The 19,003-nt window shown below is 44.4% G+C and overlaps 1 protein-coding gene across 1 annotated transcript in view; it reads right to left on the bottom strand.

Annotated features, from left to right (window-relative positions):
• LOC126213235 (insulin-like growth factor 2 mRNA-binding protein 1) overlaps positions 1-19,003 on the bottom strand; it is a 920,751-nt gene that overhangs the window by 706,117 nt on the left and 195,631 nt on the right. Inside the window, exon 2 of the mRNA XM_049940885.1 lies at positions 16,351-16,414. Within this exon, the coding sequence (XP_049796842.1) occupies positions 16,351-16,414 (64 nt within the window). The remainder of the gene's footprint in view (positions 1-16,350; positions 16,415-19,003) is intronic.

Genomic DNA, 19,003 nt, shown 5'->3' with positions numbered 1-19,003 from the left:
TGTTGTTCGGACATGAGGCAGAAAGAGAGAGACAGGAACTGTCGATGAGATGCTTCGCTCAGGCCGCCCGTGGGCTACTACTGCAGTGGATGACCGCTACCTACGGATTATGGCTTGGAGGAACCCTGAGAGCAACGCCACCATGTTGAATAATGCTTTTCGTGCAGCCACACGACGTCGTGTTACGACTCTAACTGTGCGCAATAGGCTGCACGATGCGCACAACTTCACTCCCAACGTTCATGGCGAAACCAATCTTTGCAACCAAGACACCGTGCAGCGTGGTACAGATGGGCCCAACAACATGCCGAATGCATCGCTCAGGGTTTGCGTCACGTTCTCTTCACCGATGAGTGTCGCGTATGCCTTCAACCAGACAATCGTCGGAGACGTGTTTGGCGGCAACCCGGTCAGGCTGAACACCTTAGACACACTGTCCAGCGAGTGCAGCAAGGTGGAGGTTCCCTGCTGTTTTGGGGTGGCATTATGTGGGGCCGACGAACGCCGCTGGTGGTCACGGAGGGCGCCGTAACGGCTGTACGATACGTGAATGCCATCTTCCGACCGAAAGTGAAACCATATCGGCAGCATATTGGCGAGGCAGTCGTCTTCATGGACGACAATTCGCGCCCCCGTCGTGCGCATCTTGTGAATGACTTCCTTCAGGATAACGACATCGCTCGACTACAGTGGCCAGCATGTTCTCCAGACATGAACCTTATTGAACATGCCTGGAATACACTCCTGGAAATGGAAAGAAGAACACATTGACACCGGTGTGTCAGACCCACCATACTTGCTTCGGACACTGCGAGAGGGCTGTACAAGCAATGATCACACGCACGGCACAGCGGACACACCAGGAACCGCGGTGTTGGCCGTCGAATGGCGCTACCTGCGCAGCATTTGTGCACCGCCGCCGTCAGTGTCAGCCAGTTTGCCGTGGCATACGGAGCTCCATCGCAGTCTTTAACACTGGTAGCATGCCGCGACAGCGTGGACGTGAACCGTATGTGCAGTTGACGGACTTTGAGCGAGGGCGTATAGTGGGCATGCGGGAGGCCGGGTGGACGTACCGCCGAATTGCTCAACACGTGGGGCGTGAGGTCTCCACAGTACATCGATGTTGTCGCCAGTGGTCGGCGGAAGGTGCACGTGCCCGTCGACCTGGGACCGGACCGCAGCGACGCACGGATGCACGCCAAGACCGTAGGATCCTACGCAGTGCCGTAGGGGACCGCACCGCCACTTCCCAGCAAATTAGGGACACTGTTGCTCCTGGGGTATCGGCGAGGACCATTCGCAACCGTCTTCACGAAGCTGGGCTACGGTCCCGCACACCGTTAGGCCGTCTTCCGCTCACGCCCCAACATCGTACAGCCCGCCTCCAGTGGTGTCGCGACAGGCGTGAATGGAGGGACGAATGGAGACGTGTCGTCTTCAGCGATGAGAGTCGCTTCTGCCTTGGTGCCAATGATGGTCGTATGCGTGTTTGGCGCCGTGCAGGTGAGCGCCACAATCAGGACTGCATACGACCGTGGCACACATGGCCAACACCCGGCATCATGGTGTGGGGAGCGATCTCCTACACTGGCCGTACACCACTGGTGATCGTCGAGGGGACACTGAATAGTGCACGGTACATCCAAACCGTCATCGAACCCATCGTTCTACCATTCCTAGACCGGCAAGGGAACTTGCTGTTCCAACAGGACAATGCACGTCCGCATGTATCCCGTGCCACCCAACGTGCTCTAGAAGGTATAAGTCAACTACCCTGGCCAGCAAGATCTCCGGATCTGTCCCCCATTGAGCATGTTTGGGACTGGATGAAGCGTCGTCTCACGCGGTCTGCACGTCCAGCACGAACGCTGGTCCAACTGAGGCGCCAGGTGGAAATGGCATGGCAAGCCGTTCCACAGGACTACATCCAGCATCTCTACGATCGTCTCCATGGGAGAATAGCAGCCTGCATTGCTGCGAAAGGTGGATATACACTGTACTAGTGCCGACATTGTGCATGCTCTGTTGCATGTGTCTATGTGCCTGTGGTTCTGTCAGTGTGATCATGTGATGTATCTGACCCCAGGAATGTGTCAATAAAGTTTCCCCTTCCTGGGACAATGAATTCACGGTGTTCTTATTTCAATTTCCAGGAGTGTAGATTCAAACCGGCTGTTTATGGACGACGTGACCCACCAACCTCTCAGAGGGATTTACGGGGAATCGCCGTTGTGGAGTGGCACAATCTGGAGCAACAGTGCCTCGATGAACTCGTGGATAGTATGCCACGACAAATACAGGCATGCATCAATGCAAGAGGACGTGCTGCTGAATATTAGAGGTACCGGTGTGTACAGCAAACTGGACCACCACCTCTGAAGGTCTCGCTGAATGGTGGTACAACATGCAATGTGTGGCTTTCGTGAGCAATGAAAAGGGCGGAAATGATGTATATGTTCTCTGTATTCCAATTTTCTGTATAGATTCCTTAACTCTCGGAACCGAGGTGATGCAAAACTTCTTTTGATGTGTGTATCTTAAGAAATTCTCCGTAGTTTTGTGAACACCAAAAAGTTTACTTCGAGGAAAGAGAGCCCTAAATTAGAGGAATTTAAAAGTAGCTGCATATATGACGTCGTCTCCACCTGAAGCAGATAGCTCTGTTAAAAATCAGAATTTGGTTCAAAAATGGTTCAAAAATGGTTCAAATGGCTCTGAGCACTATGGGGCTTAACATCTGAGGTCATCAGTCCCCTAAAACTTAGAACTACGTAAACCTAACTAACCTAAGGACATCACACACATCCATGCCCGAGGCAGGATTCGAACCTGCGACCGTAGCGGTCTCGCGGTTCCAGACTGAAGCGCCTACAACCGCTCAGCCACACCGGCCGGCTAGAATTTTGTTCTCTCACTTGTTTGTCTTTATGACTTTTTAGTCTCTAATGTCGCAGTAACACAACATTATTATGGAAGAACATGGTAGGAGTCAAAATGCAAATGAGAGTTTTTACAACTGCACACGGGAACGGATACCAAAACCTGATGTGGTTTTTTTTTTGTCATCAGTCTACTGACAGGTTTGATGCGGCCCGCCACGAATTCCTTTCCTGTGCTAACGTCTTCATCTCAGAGTAGCACTTGCAACCTACATCCTCAATTATTTGCTTGACGTATTCCAATCTCTGTCTTCCTCTACAGTTTTTGCCCTCTACAGCTCCCTCTAGTACCATGGAAGTCATTCCCTCATGTCTTAGCAGATGTCCTATCATCCTGTCCCTTCTCCTTATCAGTGTTTTCCACATATTCCTGTCCTCTCCGATTCTGCGTAGAACCTCCTCATTCCTTACTAAACACTTTGGGAATAGGTGTGCTGGATTTTCTGCTATGTTTCATCGCTGGCGCAGTGTCAAGGTTTAAGTCTACAGGAATTGATAGGAATGCCTTGTGACTAAATATGCAAAGAACTTTAATTGCCATTGACCGCAGGAGATTCTTCCAAGGAAAGAAATCGGTTTTGGAAGCCACCAAAGGAGCAAGAACAAGAAGAAGTATTCTGAAAAAGAAAAGAGAGGGAGAACAACACCATAAACAAGATAAATATGAATCTGGAATGCATTAGTGAATGCAGGGTACGTAGAAAAACAAGCTTTAACTGGAACTTCCCAGAAGTTCAATTTTTTGCTGTTCTGGTACACTATGATGAAAAACTGTTAAGAGACAAGAGGCCTTACATTTTTTGTACTGTCCTAAAACATATTTCACTAAAAAAACCGACTATTCTTATGACGTAATTTTGAAAATTAAACATTTTTAAAGTAAAAACTATGGGTTAATTACCGAAATTTTTGATAATCATTATTTTTAAAAGGTTTGTACAATAACTAATGGCAGCGATATTTTTTAAAAAAAACTTGATTTAAAGAAATATTGTAAAGAACTTCGAGAAAAATCTCGCTACTACTTTATTTTTTATTTCGAGAGATATGTGCCTATGCTGTAGATAAATAATTAACATGCTTTTTTTCACTTGCAACACAAAACACAATTCCGAAAAAAATGTGTGCCCGAAAACTGTGGTTCGTCCACTACATTGTATCCGAAAGATCTCTAAAAGATACGGGTTTACAACTCTTTGAGCTACGCTTTTAAGAAAACTCGCAAATTTGTCTAAGATTTTCCCTTGTGTTCACGAACCAGTTCCCTTAAGCCGCGTGCATACTAAGACAACGAACGACAGCAAACCACTTCTTGGGCCTATATTTGCTTAGCGTGTACGTGCGGCAAATCGCAACCAAAGAAGCTGTTGGCCTGGGTTGTGGTTCGGGCTGCTGGTGGTAACATCAAAGCGTTGGCGGTGTTGGCCTTGGGGCGCTCGAAGCCGGGACGAGTGTTCGTTGCTTCAGTAGTGATTTGCTGGATCTCTAGAACGAGTGTGTCTGTAGGTTTCTCAGAACAGCCACAAGGCACACTTAGTATGTCCTATTGACCGGTTTCGCTCTTTAATTTAACAAGAGCATCGTCAGAGTCTTTGGAATGTAAAGTTTACTGTAGTTGGCTGTTGCAGAGGAAAACTGGTTAATAAAACATACTGACAAAGAGAGGTCCCCAGTGATGGGATTGAATTTTTGCAATCACCGATGGTGATATGTCAGGATCCCAGGTAACACGTCCTGAAGCCATTCATGAATGCCTGGTGGGTCCTCGTTTACGAGCACAGGACGAAAAATAAAACTTAGCCTGCTACGCTAGAGCATTATAATGAACGCCATTTTTCCGATTCTTGTTGTAGCGTAATGGATAGCATATTAGACTTGTAAACGGCTGGTAGTGGGTTCGAGTCCTGCTACATTTCTTCAGGTTGTTTTCAAATTTTTATCGACGTGACACCCATTATTAGTTTTCCTCCGTTATTTGGTTCAAATGTGATTTTCTTAAAATTTCTAATCCTTTGCTACGTCATTTTAACCACCGTATTACCTTTTTAATTTGTTTTCATTGCTCCACTGGGCTCAAAATCATTGGTGGATTTGCAGTTGCCCATGACAAATTGGTTCCTTTTTTAGTTTCTTGTTTTGCGTTTTCCTCTTGCATTTGTTCTATCTGTGTGTGTGTGCGCGGCATTTAAAATGTGCGACAACCCAATTTCATCAGCCAGCAAATGTCACGATGAAACAAGGGTGGTATTTGACGAAAAAATGACGAGAAATTTCACGAATGCCTTACTCTATGCATTATTCATTTACGAGGAGCGATTTCTTCTTTCTGAAAACCCTGATGTTATAAATGCAAACGCCATAGCGATAGGCGAACGAATCACAGAGGAAGCGATTATTGTTCAGAACGAGGACCTCATTTTAAACAGAGACGCTCATGAAGAGGGATTTTATGATGAGGTAACTCTTTCCATGCTACTATCTGTTAATTTTCGATATTTTTCGTCCGCTATTAACATGAAAAATTTGTTCTTTGCAATGTTTGCTCGACGATGAACACCGACATCCATTCCATTAAAATACAAAACAAAAAAGGTTGCCTTCGCCGAAGCCTATCCCAATTACTCACTGAAAAGTATACAACAAAGTGGTTTCTCTAGTTTGCGCAGAAAAGAATACTTGAGGAAATGGAAACATGGTGTAAAACGTAGAGGAACTAAATTCCGTACGCTGTGTCTAATTGATACGGAAACATTTGAAAAATTTAAGGATACTTGGATGTGACACGAACAACTGACAATGTGTACAGCCGGCCGCGGTGGTCTAGCGGTTCTGGCGCTGCAGTCCGGAACCGCGGGACTGCTGCGGTCGCAGGTTCGAATCCTGCCTCGGGCATGGGTGTGTGTGATGTCCTTAGGTTAGTTAGGTTTAAGTAGTTCTAAGTTCTAGGGGACTTATGACCTACGATGTTGAGTCCCATAGTGCTCAGAGCCACAATGTGTACACTTCAACAATGGGCGATCGCTATCGCCGTTCCGCACCTATCGAAAAACTTTTAATTCTTTTCAAGTGGGAAAGGGCAAACAATTTAAAAATAAAACAGGGAATAAGTTAGAGAAGAGTGACTAAATTCGCTAGTGAAAATGACACATGAAGAAACATTAGAATTACAGTCCAGACCTTGTCACTGATACGGATCAAATGGGTTGCAATTACAAATTAACATATCATCGATCACTGGAGTTTCAGGGATCAAAGACAGTATAGGTGCAAAAGAAAACTTTGGCGAAAGCAACACATTCACATGCAGCACAAAATTCTTCGACATTCACTGGTGAATCGCTACCATGCGGGTTCTTATGTAGGCACGAAGTCGGAAATAAATTCGAACCTAGGGTTTCTAAAGAAATTGAACGTTTGGAGTTAGAATAGGGAATGTGGTCATCACCTGCACAAAATTAGGAAAATTAACGAAAGAACTGTACAGGCTATATGTGCAGTCTGTAATGAAACCACGCGTCAAAGAATTACAAAAAGGTACGGCCAAACTTTCAGGAAACATTCCTCACACACAAAGAAAGAAAATATGTTATGTGGACATGTGTCCGGAAACGCTTACTTTCCATGTTAGAGCTCATTTTATTACTTCTCTTCAAATCACATTAATCATGGAATGGGAACACACAGCAACAGAACGTACCAGCGTGACTTCCAACACTTTGTTACAGGAAATGTTCAAAATGTCCTCCGTTAGCGAGGATACGTGCATCTACCCTCCGTCGCACGGAATCCCTGATGCGCTGATGCAGCCCTGGAGAATGGCGTATTGTATCACAGCCGTCCACAATACGAGCACGAAGCCTCTCTACATTTGGTACCGGGGCTGCGTAGACAAGAGCTTTCAAATGCCCCCATAAATGAAAGTCGAGAGAGTTGAGGTCAGGAGAGCGTGGAGGCCACGGAATTGGTCCGCCTCTACCAATCCGTCGGTCGCCGAATCTGTTGTTGAGAAGCGTACGAACACTTCGACTGAAATGTGCAGGAGCTCCATCGTGCATGAACCACATGTTGTGTCGTATTTGTAAAGGCACATGTTCTAGCAACACAGGTAGAGTATCCCGTATGAAATCGTGATAACGTGCTCCACTGGGCGTAGGTGGAAGAACGTGGGGCCCAATCGAGACATCACCAACAATGCCTGCCCAAGCGTTCACAGAAAATCTGTGTTGATGACGTGATTGCACAATTGCGTGCGGATTCTCGTCAGCCCACACATGTTGACTGTGAAAATTTACAATTTGATCACGTTGGAATGAAGCCTCATCCGTAAAGACAACATTTGCACTGAAATGAGGATTGACTCATTGTCGGATGAACCATTCGCAGAAGTGTACCCGTGGATCCCAATGAGCTGCTGATAGTGCCTGCACACGCTGTACATGGTGCGGAAACAACTGGTTCTCCCGTAGCACTCTCCATACAGTGATGTGGTCAACGTTACCTTGTACAGCAGCAACTTCTCTGGCGCTGACATTAGGGTTATCGTCAACTGCACGAAGAATTGCCTCGTCCATTGCAGGTGTCCTCGTCGTTCTAGGTCTTCCCCAGTCGCGAGTCACAGGCTGGAATGTTTCGTGCTCCCTAAGACGCCGATCAATTGCTTCGAACGTCTTCCTGTCGGGACACCTTCTTTCTGGAAATCTGTCTCGATACAAACGTACCGCGCCACGGCTACTGCCCCGTGCGAATCCATACATCAAATGGGCATCTGCCAACTCCGCATTTGTAAACATTGCACTGACTGCAAAACCACGTTCGTGATGAACACTAACCTGTTGATGCTACGTACTGATGTGTCGCATGTCAACACAAGCACCGAAGTCAACATTACCTTCCTTCAATTGGGCCAACTTGCGGTGAATCGAGGAAGTACAGTACATACTGACGAAACTAAAATGAGCTCTAACATGGAAATTAAGCGTTTCCGGACACATGTCCACATAACATATTTTCTTTCTTTGTGTGTGAGGAATGTTTCCTGAAAGTTTGGCCATACCTTTTTGTAACACCCTGTATATATACTTGTTGATTTATGGAGTAGTTACATTATACGGCGACATCTTTGTGAACAGCGCTTTTTAAGCTGCATGTACTGTGAAAATTATTGGTCCCAAGTATTCTCTCTGTGTTAGCCACGTGACGTATATTTTTATCGTCAGGTGACATATTTTTTAAAAAAAGCTTCAGAGCGCACCTGAATTACTTCAAGATAAAGGCGAAATTGCTTAAGGTGAAGACGTAATCAAAATACTTGTAAATTTTCACTGGATCCTCTGTGCACCATCCTTTCGAAAAATGTTAAGGTATGCCTGGTATGGATCCAAGTTGGGTGATTAAAAGACATTTTTCGTAACGTCAATAATTTTTCGAACTTGATGGAGAAACAATGTTAATGTAGAAGGGTAGCATTTATATTTTGTCCATGGAGCGAAAACACTTTGTATTGTAGATGTTTGTATGACGGTTACACCAAAAAATGTGCATCTCGGAATGAAAAAGAAATTTCTGTGATTGTCGCACAACCAATATGAATACCACGATTTCGTTCTTGATGCCTAGTCGCTTAATCCCTATTTTTAAACTGTTAAATATTACAATTTAAAAATAAAAAATACTTAAAACCAGATGGACAACGATTCCAAATGAAAACAAAAAGAATGACAGGAAGACAATATAACAAATAAGAAGGTTAATACGATTGTTAAAATGACATGGCAAAGAATCAGAAGGTTCAAAAACATTAAATTTGAACCTAATAACAAAAGAATAATAATGGTGGAAAAGACTTACAGCAATGTCAATAATTTGGGCCTACCACCTTCTGCCGGCCGGCGTGGCCGTGCGGTTCTAGGCGCTACAGTCTTGAGCCGAGCGACCGCTACGGTCGCAGGTTCGAATCCTGCCTCGGGCATGAATGTGTGTGATGTCCTTATGTTAGATGTAAGTAGTTCTAAGCTCTAGGCGACTGATGACCTCAGAAGTCAAGTCCCATAGTGCTCAGAGCCATTTGAACCATTTTTTTACCACCTTCTCTACCTTCTGGTGAGCAAGATGTATGAGACAGGCGAAATACCCACAGACTTCAAGAAGAATATAATAATTTCAATCCCAAAGAAAGCAGGTGTTGACAGATGTGAAAATTACCGAACTATCAGTTTAATATGTCACAGCTGCAAAATACTAACGCGAATTCTTTACAGACGAATGGAAAAACTGGTAGAAGCGGACCTCGGGGAAGATCAGTTCTGTAGAAATTTTGGAACACGTGAGGCAATACTAACCTTACGACTTATCTTAGAAGAAAGATTAAGAAAAGGCAAACCTACGTTTCTAGCATTTGTAGACTTAGAGAAAGCTTTTGTCAACGTTAACTGGAATACTCTCTTTCAAATTCTGAAGGTGGCAGGGGTGAAATACAGGGAGCGAAAGGCTATTTACAATTTGTACAGACACCAGATGGCAGTTATAAGAGTCGAGGGGCATGAAAGGGAAGCAGTGGTTGGGAAAGGAGTGAGACAGGGTTGTAGTCTCTCCCCGATGTTATTCAATCTGTATATTGAGCAAGCAGTAAAGGAAACAAAAGAAAAATTCGGAGTAGGTATTAAAATTCATGGAGAAGAAGTAAATAGTTTGAGGTTCGCCGATGACATTGTAATTCTGTCAGAGACAGCAAAGGACTTGGAAGAGCAGTTGGATGGAATGGACAGTGTCTTGAGAGCAGTATATAAGATGAACATCAACAAAAGCAAAACGAAGATAGTGGAATGTAGTAGAATTAAGTCGGGTGATGCTGAGGGAGTTAGATTAGGAAATGAGACAAAGTAGTAAAGGAGTTTTGCTATTTGGGGAGCAAAATAACTGATGATGGTCGAAGTAGAGAGGATATAAAATGTAGACTGGCAATGGCAAGGAAATCGTTTCTGAAGAAGAGAAATTTGTTAACATCGAGTATAGATTTAAGTGTCGGGAAGTCGTTTCTGAAAGTATTTGTATGGAGTGTAGCCATGTATGGAAGTGAAACATGGACGATAACCAGTTTGGACAAGAAGAGAATAGAAGCTTTCGAAATGTGGTGCTACAGAAGAATGCTGAAGATAAGGTGGGTAGATCACGTAACTAATGAGGAGGTATTGAATAGGATTGGGGAGAAGAGGAGTTTGTGGCACAACTTTACTAGAAGAAGGGACCAGTTGGTAGGACATGTTTTGAGGCCTCAAGGGATCACAAATTTAGCATTGGAGGGGAGCGTGGAGGGTAAAAATCGTAGAGGGAGACCAAGAGATGAATACACTAAGCAGATTCAGAAGGATGTAGGTTGCAGTAGGTACTGGGAGATGAAGAAGCTTGCACAGGATAGAGTAGCATGGAGAGCTGCATCAAACCAGTCTCAGGACTGAAGACCACAACAACCGTTTAAGCGGGTAGTATGCTATCCATTACGACAGCAATCTGAAGAGTGGTGTTCATTATAATGCTCTAGATTAGCAGACTAAATTTTGTTTGGTCGTTTCGTTTAATGGCTCTAGTGCACACTACTACACAGATCGTTACAAAAATTCAAGCCCCACCCAAGGGAACTCTCGTTGTGAGTTCGACTTATGGCTGTCCTGAAATAATTTGCACAGTCGCTGTTTCTCCTGCAGGCAATGCCTGCTCTCGCTACGGGTGTCTACTCTTTGTTTGAAAATATCGACGTATGGAGTGGAATGTGGAAAGGGCATTAAAGATGATAAGAGCTTTATCGTAAATGGGTATGTTTGTGGGCTCCTACAAACTCCAATTAAAAAACCAATTTGAAAAGATTAGACGCTTGGCGGGAAATGAGTGAGTCGTTAGAAAGAAATGTGCACGATGTGGAAAACAAAATAGTCTTTACTGACATCTTTTTGCAGTGAAAAAAAAAAAACTGGAAGCTGCCATTAACTCTTTGAAGAGCGTGAATCATTGTAACCCACCACATATATGTAGATGCTTTCAAAGGGCGGTGGTCACAGTGGCCAACCACACATTTTTCTGTTTACCGCCCAGGGGCGGCAGTTCTCTCAACTAACCAATCAATTGTTGACTTTGAGTTTCATTAGATGGCACGAGAATCACAGTGCATTACTTACGACACGAGCTGATATTTCGCGCATGGTTGATGTTGTTCGTGGAAGTTTCATGCATTTCTCTTTGTAGCTCTTCTTCATACGGCTATTTTTAGCAGCAATTCTTTATACACTGAAGCGCCAAAGAAACTGGTATAGGCATGCGTATTCAAATACAGAGACATGTAAACAGGCAAAATATGGGGCTGCGGTCGGCGACGCCTATACTAAGACAAGTGTATGGCGCAGTTGTTAGATCGGTTACTGCTGCTACAATGGCTAGTTATCAAGATTAAAGTGGGTTTCAACGTGGTGTTATAATCGGCGCACGAGCGATGGGACACAGCATCTTCGAGGTAGGGACGAATTGGGGATGTTCCCGCACGATCATTTCACGAGTGCACTGTGAATATAAGGAATCCGGTAAAACATCACATCTCCGACATCGATGCGGCCGGAAAAAACATCCTGCAAGAACGGGACCAATGACGACTGAAGAGAATCGTCCAATGTGACGGAAGTGCAACCCTTCCCGCAAATTGCTGCAGATTTCAGTGCTGGACCATCAACAAGTGTCAGCGTGCGAATCAATCAATGAAACATCATCGATATGGGCTTTCGGAGCCGAAGACCCACTCGTGTACACTTGATGACTGCACGACAGAAAGCTTTACGCCTCGCCTGGTGACCGAGCGAGGTGGCGCAGTGGTTAGCGGTTCAATCCCGCGTCCGGTCATCCTGATTTAGGTTTTCCGTGATTTCCCTAAATCGCTCCAGGCAAATGCCGGGATGGTTCCTTTGAAAGGGCACGGCCGACTTCCTTCCCCATCCTTTCCTAACACTATGAGACCGATAACCTCGCTGTTTGGTCTCTTGCCCCAAACAACCAACCAACCAACCAACCAACCTCGCCTGGGCCTGTCAACATTGACATTGGATTGTTGATGACTGGAAACACGTTGCCAGGTCGAACGAGCCACGGTTCGAATTGTATCGACCGGATGGACGTGTACCGGTATGGAGAAGACCTCATGAATCTATGGACTCTGCATGTCAGCAGGGGAACATTCAAGCTGGTGGAGGCTCTGTAATGTTCTGGGGCTTGTGCAGTTGGAGTGATATGGGGCCCCTGATACGTCTAGATACGACTCTGACATGTGACACGTACGTAAGCGTCCTGTCTGATCACCTGCATCCATTCGTGTCCGTTGTGCATTCCAGCGGACTTGGTCAATTCCAGCAGGACAATTCGACACCCCACACGTCCAGAATTGCCACAGACTGCCTCCAGGAACACTCTTCTGAGTTTAAACACTTCCGTTGGCCACCAAACTCCCCATACATGAACATTATTGAGCATATCCGGGACGCCTTGAAACGTTCAGTTCAGAAGAGATCTCCACCCCCTCACACTCTTACGGATTTATGGACAACCCTGCAAGATTCATGGTGTCAGTTCTTTCCAGCACTGCTTCACTCATTAGTAGAGTCCATGCCACGTCGTGTTGTGGCACTTCTGCTTGCTCACGTGGGTCCTATACGATATTAGGCAGGTGTACCAGTTTCTATGGCTCTTCAGTGTGGATATGATGTGTAGGTGATACGGAGATATTTCGTAATATGCCATGTTCTTTTGTATTATTATAGTATAATACTTCATGAGTTGTTCACAATGTTGCCATGTATCAAACACATATACATATTCTATTTTTTTGTATATCGCAGTTAACGAAGTGTGTGTAGAGTAATAATCATTGAGAATGATACTTTGTATGGTATGGTTGCTAACGTTGGGCCCGCTCGATTTCTCAGAGAATACCGTGAACACACGCACACTAGCAGCTACTTCGTGTACCCAATGTTGCCAGAGATTCGCTATCATAGTGGAGAGTTGTTCCAAGGCGACACAAAGCAACTATGAAAAGTTAAGATTTGCATTAAGTTCTTGTAATTGACTAGTACTCATGATTGAAACGTCATAGTGACACGGTAATGGCGATTAAATTTCCACAGCCATCACTGAAAAGTACAAGCAGCTCACATCATTTTGTCGTATTCGCAATATAAAGTTACGTGCCAGTTGACGGAGACCAGTATTATTCAGCGATGCAGTGTGAGTTCTCTCGAATTTTGTGTAGTCTCGGGCTAATAGGCCACTATGAACAAAATTTAAGTAATGCTTTTCATTTTGATAATCAGTCAAACGTGCCTCCTGTTTTTATTTTCGAAAGCGACGTTTCTAGTTTTAACGTCCTTGGTTATGAATACATATTATTCGGTTTCAGATGCCGATAAAAACACTCCTAAAACAAACAAAAACGATGAAATGCATTGATAGTTATTTAGATGAGTATAGCCATCACACTTTATCCCATTCACGGGAACTTCCTGGCCCAATGAAGGAAACCAGCCTACTAGATTCGACCGCTGACACATGTTTTTACTTTTCAAACATTTCATTAACAGCGAATATTTATGACTTCTGTTTCCGCTATAGTCAAATGAAAAAGATGATGATCAACATACATTGAATATAAAATATTTATCGCAATATCAGAAGATTTTATTACACATTTTCTGTAGGTGGACCATCGATAGCAATCGTTCCCTAAACATGATGGGCGGCCGGTATGGTAATGGCCAAATACCAATAAAAAAAAACTAAAAAATCATATTCAATGTTTACCCGTGACTTATGGCCGCTCATTGTAGTAATGGTTGGCGTCATTTCACAGTGAATTAGCATTTTAACAGTAAGGTGCCTACACACGTAACTGCATGTCTGACCAGCACGCATGATCAAGTGTTTTGCACAAGCATGCACAAACCGCGGATGCGTGTATAAACATCAGTTCTTAAGCGAAATACGTCGAACTCAAGAGGACGGTGCGCTTGCATGATTGGTCCAGCATAGCGACTGATTTTGCAGAGAAGTCGGATTTTCCGCACTGTGCTCAGTACGTTGATAGAAAACTGGCTCATTTGATTCTAACTGTAAATACTCACAGCATTGTTCTACTTAGCACAGCAGACGCAAAATTAAAGACTTTTTTGTGTTGGGTTTCGTCACAAGGGCAGCATATCGCGTCGAGGTGTTCTCGGAATACAGATTCTTTTTTTTTTTTCTTTTCGAAGTAATTGAACATTTGAACGAGACTAAAATAGCAAACACTTCACGAAAACTGCTAAACAGTTTATTTACAGCAGATGATGCTTTTACTTTCAGGACTGATACGCTTACACCATTCTTTTTTTCGTACAGAATTTGAGCCACCATGACATAACACTTCAACCTGGTGAGCAAGATACTCTTATAGGAGACAGGCGAAATACCCTCAGACTTCCAGAAAAATATAATACTTCCAATTCCAAAGAAAGCTGGTGCTGACAGGTGTGAAAATCACCGAACTATCAGTTTAATAAGTCACAGTTGCAAAATACTAACACGAATACTTTACAGAAGAATGAAAAAACTGGTAGAATCTGTCGTCGGGGAAGATCAGTTTGGATTCCGTAGAAATGTTTCGACACGCGAGGCAATACTAACACTAAGACTTATATTACAAGATAGGTTAAGGAAAGGCAACGCATTAGTAGACTTAGAGAAAGCTTTTGACAATGTTGACTGGAATACTCTCTTTCAAATTCTGAAGGTGGCAGGGGTAAAATACAGGGAGCGAAAGGCTATTTACAATTTGTACAGAAAACAGATGGCAGTTATAAGAGTCGAGGGACATGAAAGGGAAGCAGTGATTGGGAAGGGAGTGAGACAGGGTTGTAGCCTCTCCCCGATGTTGTTCAATCTGTATATTGAGCAAGCAGTAAATGAAACAAAAGAAAAATCGCAGTAGGTATTAAAATTCATGGAGAAGAAGTAAAAAGTTTGAGGTTCGCCGATGACATTGTAATTCTGTCAGAGACAGCAAAGGACTTGGAAGAGCAGTTGAACGGAATGGACAGTGTCTTGAAAGGAGGATATAAGATGAACATCAACAAAAGCAAAACGAGGATAATGGGATGTAGTCGAATTAAATCAAGTGTTGCTGAGGGGATTAGATTAGGGAATGAGACAATTGAAGTAGTAGATGAGTATTGCTATTCGGGCAGCGAAATAACTGATAAAGGACGAAGTAGAGAGGACATAAAATGTACATTGCCGATGCAAGGAAAGCGTTTCTGAAGAAGTGAAATTTGTTAACATCAAGTATAGATTTGAGTGTTAAGAGGTGTCTTCTCAAAGTATTTGTATAGAGTGTAGCCGTGCATGGAAGTGAAACATGGCGATAAATAGTTTAGACACGTAGAGAAGCTTTCGAAATGTGGTGCTACAGAAAAAAGCTGAAGTTTAGATGGGTAGATCACGTAACTATTGAGGAGGTACCGAACAGAATTGTGAAGAAGAGGAATTCGTGGCACAACTTGACTAGAAGAAGGGATCGGTTGGTGGGACATATTCTGAGGCATTTGGTATCGGAGGGAAGCGTGGAGAGTAAAAATCGTGAAGGGAGAGCCAGAGATGAATACACTAAGCAGATTCTGAAGAATGTGGGTTGCAGTAGGTACTGGGAGATGAAGAAGCTTGCACAGGATAGTGTGACATGCAGAGCTGCATGAAATCAGTCTCAACTGAACAGCACCGCAACAACAACAACAACAACAACATAGTATTTCGACATCAGTGGATTTATCTTTTTTATTACTGCATCTTCCTGTGCTGCAGGATAAATTGCTTTATATTTGACAAGAAGATATTACGCAGCGGCCTCATTTGTTTTTATCGTCATATCGCTTTTATTTGATATCCCGCCTGAAAGACCGGCTTTCGTAAGTCGGAATGAAATCTTGCAGCGATTCGCGGCTGATATGTTCCAGATCGCTAGATACGATCGCCCACAGCTTACGTATGCTACCTAGCATTAGTACAAACGCACAATCGTGCATACGTTGTATGCTCACGCAAGCATGCAGAATTGATATGCGATCGAGAATCGAGCAGCTTGTACATCCCTCGTAATTGCACACACTCGAGCATGCTTGAGCAAAACTGCTGAACGTGTGTGCTTGTCAAGCACGCAGTTACGTGTGTAGCCTCCTTTAAACACACAAATAACAAAAAATAAAGAGAAAACGTCCGCAGACAAGCACAACAACGAAGACAAGAGAACGAGCAGTCTTTATTGTCCAGAAGGCATGCAGGAAGGAAGTTTATTAACAGCAAGGAGTGAACAACGAGAACAGAAGGAGATGCGTTCGCCGCCGCTCACCTCTTCTTGGCACCGCCGGCCACCGAGGGCTCCACCACCAGCGACGACCCCTGGAAGTTGTAGCCTGCAACACACCACACACGTCCGTCACCAACACTGCATTCTACACTCAAGCGCCAAACAAATTGCTACAGGCATGCGTATTTAAATACAAGGATACGTAAACAGGTAGAATACGGCACTGCGGTGGGCAATGCCTATACAGGGTCATCCATTGATCGTGACTGGGCCAAATATCTCACAAAATAAACATCAAACGAAAAAACTACAAAGAACGAAACTCGTCTAGCTTGAAGGGGGAAACCAGATGGCGCTATGGTGGGCCAGCTGGATGGCGCTGCCATAGGTCAAACGGATATCAACTGCGTTTTTTAAATAAGAACCTCCATTTTTATTACATATTCGTGTAGTACGTAAACAAATACGAATGTTTTAGTTGCACCACTTTTTTCCCTGTGTGACAGATGGCGCTGTAATAGTCACAAACGTATAAGTACGTGATATCACGTAACATTCCGCCAGTGCAGACGGTATTTGCTTCGTGATACATTACCCGTGTTAAAATGGACCGTTTACCAATTGCGGAAAAGGTCGATATCGCGTTGATGTATGGCTATTGTGATCAAAATGCCCAACGGGCGTGTGCTATGTATGTTGCTCGGTATCCTGGACGACATCATCCAAGTGTCCGGACCGTTCGCCAGATAGTTACGTTATTTAAGGAAACAGGAAGTGTTGAGCCACATGTGAAACGTCAACCACGACCTGCAACAAATCATGATGCCCCAGTACGTGTTTTAGCTGCTGTCGCGGCTAGTCCGCGCATCAGTAGCTGACAAATTGCGCGAGAATCCGGAATCTCAAAAACGTCGGTGTTGCGAATGCTACATCAACGTCGATTGCACTCGTACCATCTTTCTATGCACCCAGAATTGCATGGCGATGACTTTGAACGTCGTGTACAGTTCTGTCACTGGGCACAAGAGAAATTACGGGACGATGACAGACTTTTTTCCACACGTTCTATTTAGCGACGAAGCGTCATTCACGAACAGCGGTAACGTAAACCGGCATAATATGCACTATTGAGCAACGGAAAACCCACCATGGCTGCGACAAGTGGATCATCAGCGACCTTGGCGGGTTAATGTATGGTGCGGCATTATGGGAGGAAGGATAATTGGTCCCCACTTTATCGATGGCAGTCTAAATGATGCATTGTATGCTGATTTCCTACGTAATGTTCTACCGATGTTACTACAAGATGTTTCACTGCATGACAGAATGGGGATGTACTTCCAACATGGTGGATGTCCGGCACATAGCTAGCGTGCGGTGGAAGCGGTATTGAATAGCATATTTCATGACAGGTGGATTGATCGTCGAAGAACCATACCGTGGCCCGCGCGTTCACCAGATCTGACGTCCCCGCATTTCTTTCTGTGGGGAAAAGTTGAAAGATATTTGCCATCGTGATCCACCTACAACGACTGACAACATGCGTCAGCACATTGTCAATGCATGTGCGACCATTAGGGAAGGCGAACTACTCGCTCTTGAGAGGAATGTCGTTACACGTATTGGCAAATGCATTGAGGTTGACGGACATCACTTTGAGCATTTATTGCATGAATGTGGTATTTACAGGTAATCACGTTGTAACAGCATGCGTTCTCAGAAATGATAAGTTCACAAAGGTACATGTATCACATTGGAACAACCGAAATAAAATGTTTAAACGTACCTACGTTCTGTATTATAATTAGAAAACCACCTTGTCACGATCAATGGACCACCCTGTAAGAGACAATAAGTGTCTGGTGCAGTTGTTGGATCGGTTACTGCTGCTACAATGCCAGGTTATCAAGATTTAAGTGAGTTTGAACGTGGCGTTGTCGACGCACGAGCGATGGGACACAGCATCTCCGAGGTAGTGATGAAGTGGGGATTTTCCCGTACCGTCATTTCCAGAGAGTACCATGAATGTCTGGAATTCAGTAAAACCAATCTCCATTATCGCTGCAGCCGAAAAAAAAAATGCTGCAGGATCGGGACCAATGACGACTAAAGACAATCGTTCAAAGCGACAGAAGTGCAACCCTTCCGGAAATTGCAGCAGATTTCAATGCTGCGCCACCAACAAGTGTCTGAATGCGAACGAAACATCATCGATATGGGCTTTCGGAGCCCACGGCCCACTCGTGTACCCTTTATGACTTCAATCCTTGCCTGAGCCCGTCAACATCGACATTCGGCTGTTGATGACTGGAAACATGTTGCCTGGTCGGACGAGTCTCGTTTCAAATTGTATCGAGCGGATGGACGTGTACGGCTATGGAGACAACCTCATGAATCCGTGGATCCTGCATATCAGCAGGCGGCTCTTCGAGCTGGTGGAGGCTCTATAATGGGGTGGTGTGCGTGCGGTTGGAGTAATATGGGACCTCTGGTACGTCTAGATATGACTCTACATCTACGTCTACGTGATCACGCTGCTATTCACAATAAAGTGCCTGTCAGAGGGCTCAATGAACCACCTTCAAGCTGTCTCTCTACCGTTCCACTCTCGAAGGGCCCTGGAAAAACGACACTTAAATTTTTCTCTGCGAGCCCTGATTTCTCTATTTTATCGTAATGATCATTTCTCCCTATG

This window comes from Schistocerca nitens, chromosome 11, assembly GCF_023898315.1.
Source record: "Schistocerca nitens isolate TAMUIC-IGC-003100 chromosome 11, iqSchNite1.1, whole genome shotgun sequence".
Lineage (NCBI taxonomy): Eukaryota > Metazoa > Arthropoda > Insecta > Orthoptera > Acrididae > Schistocerca > Schistocerca nitens.
This window is presented reverse-complemented; position numbering and strand designations above follow the sequence as displayed.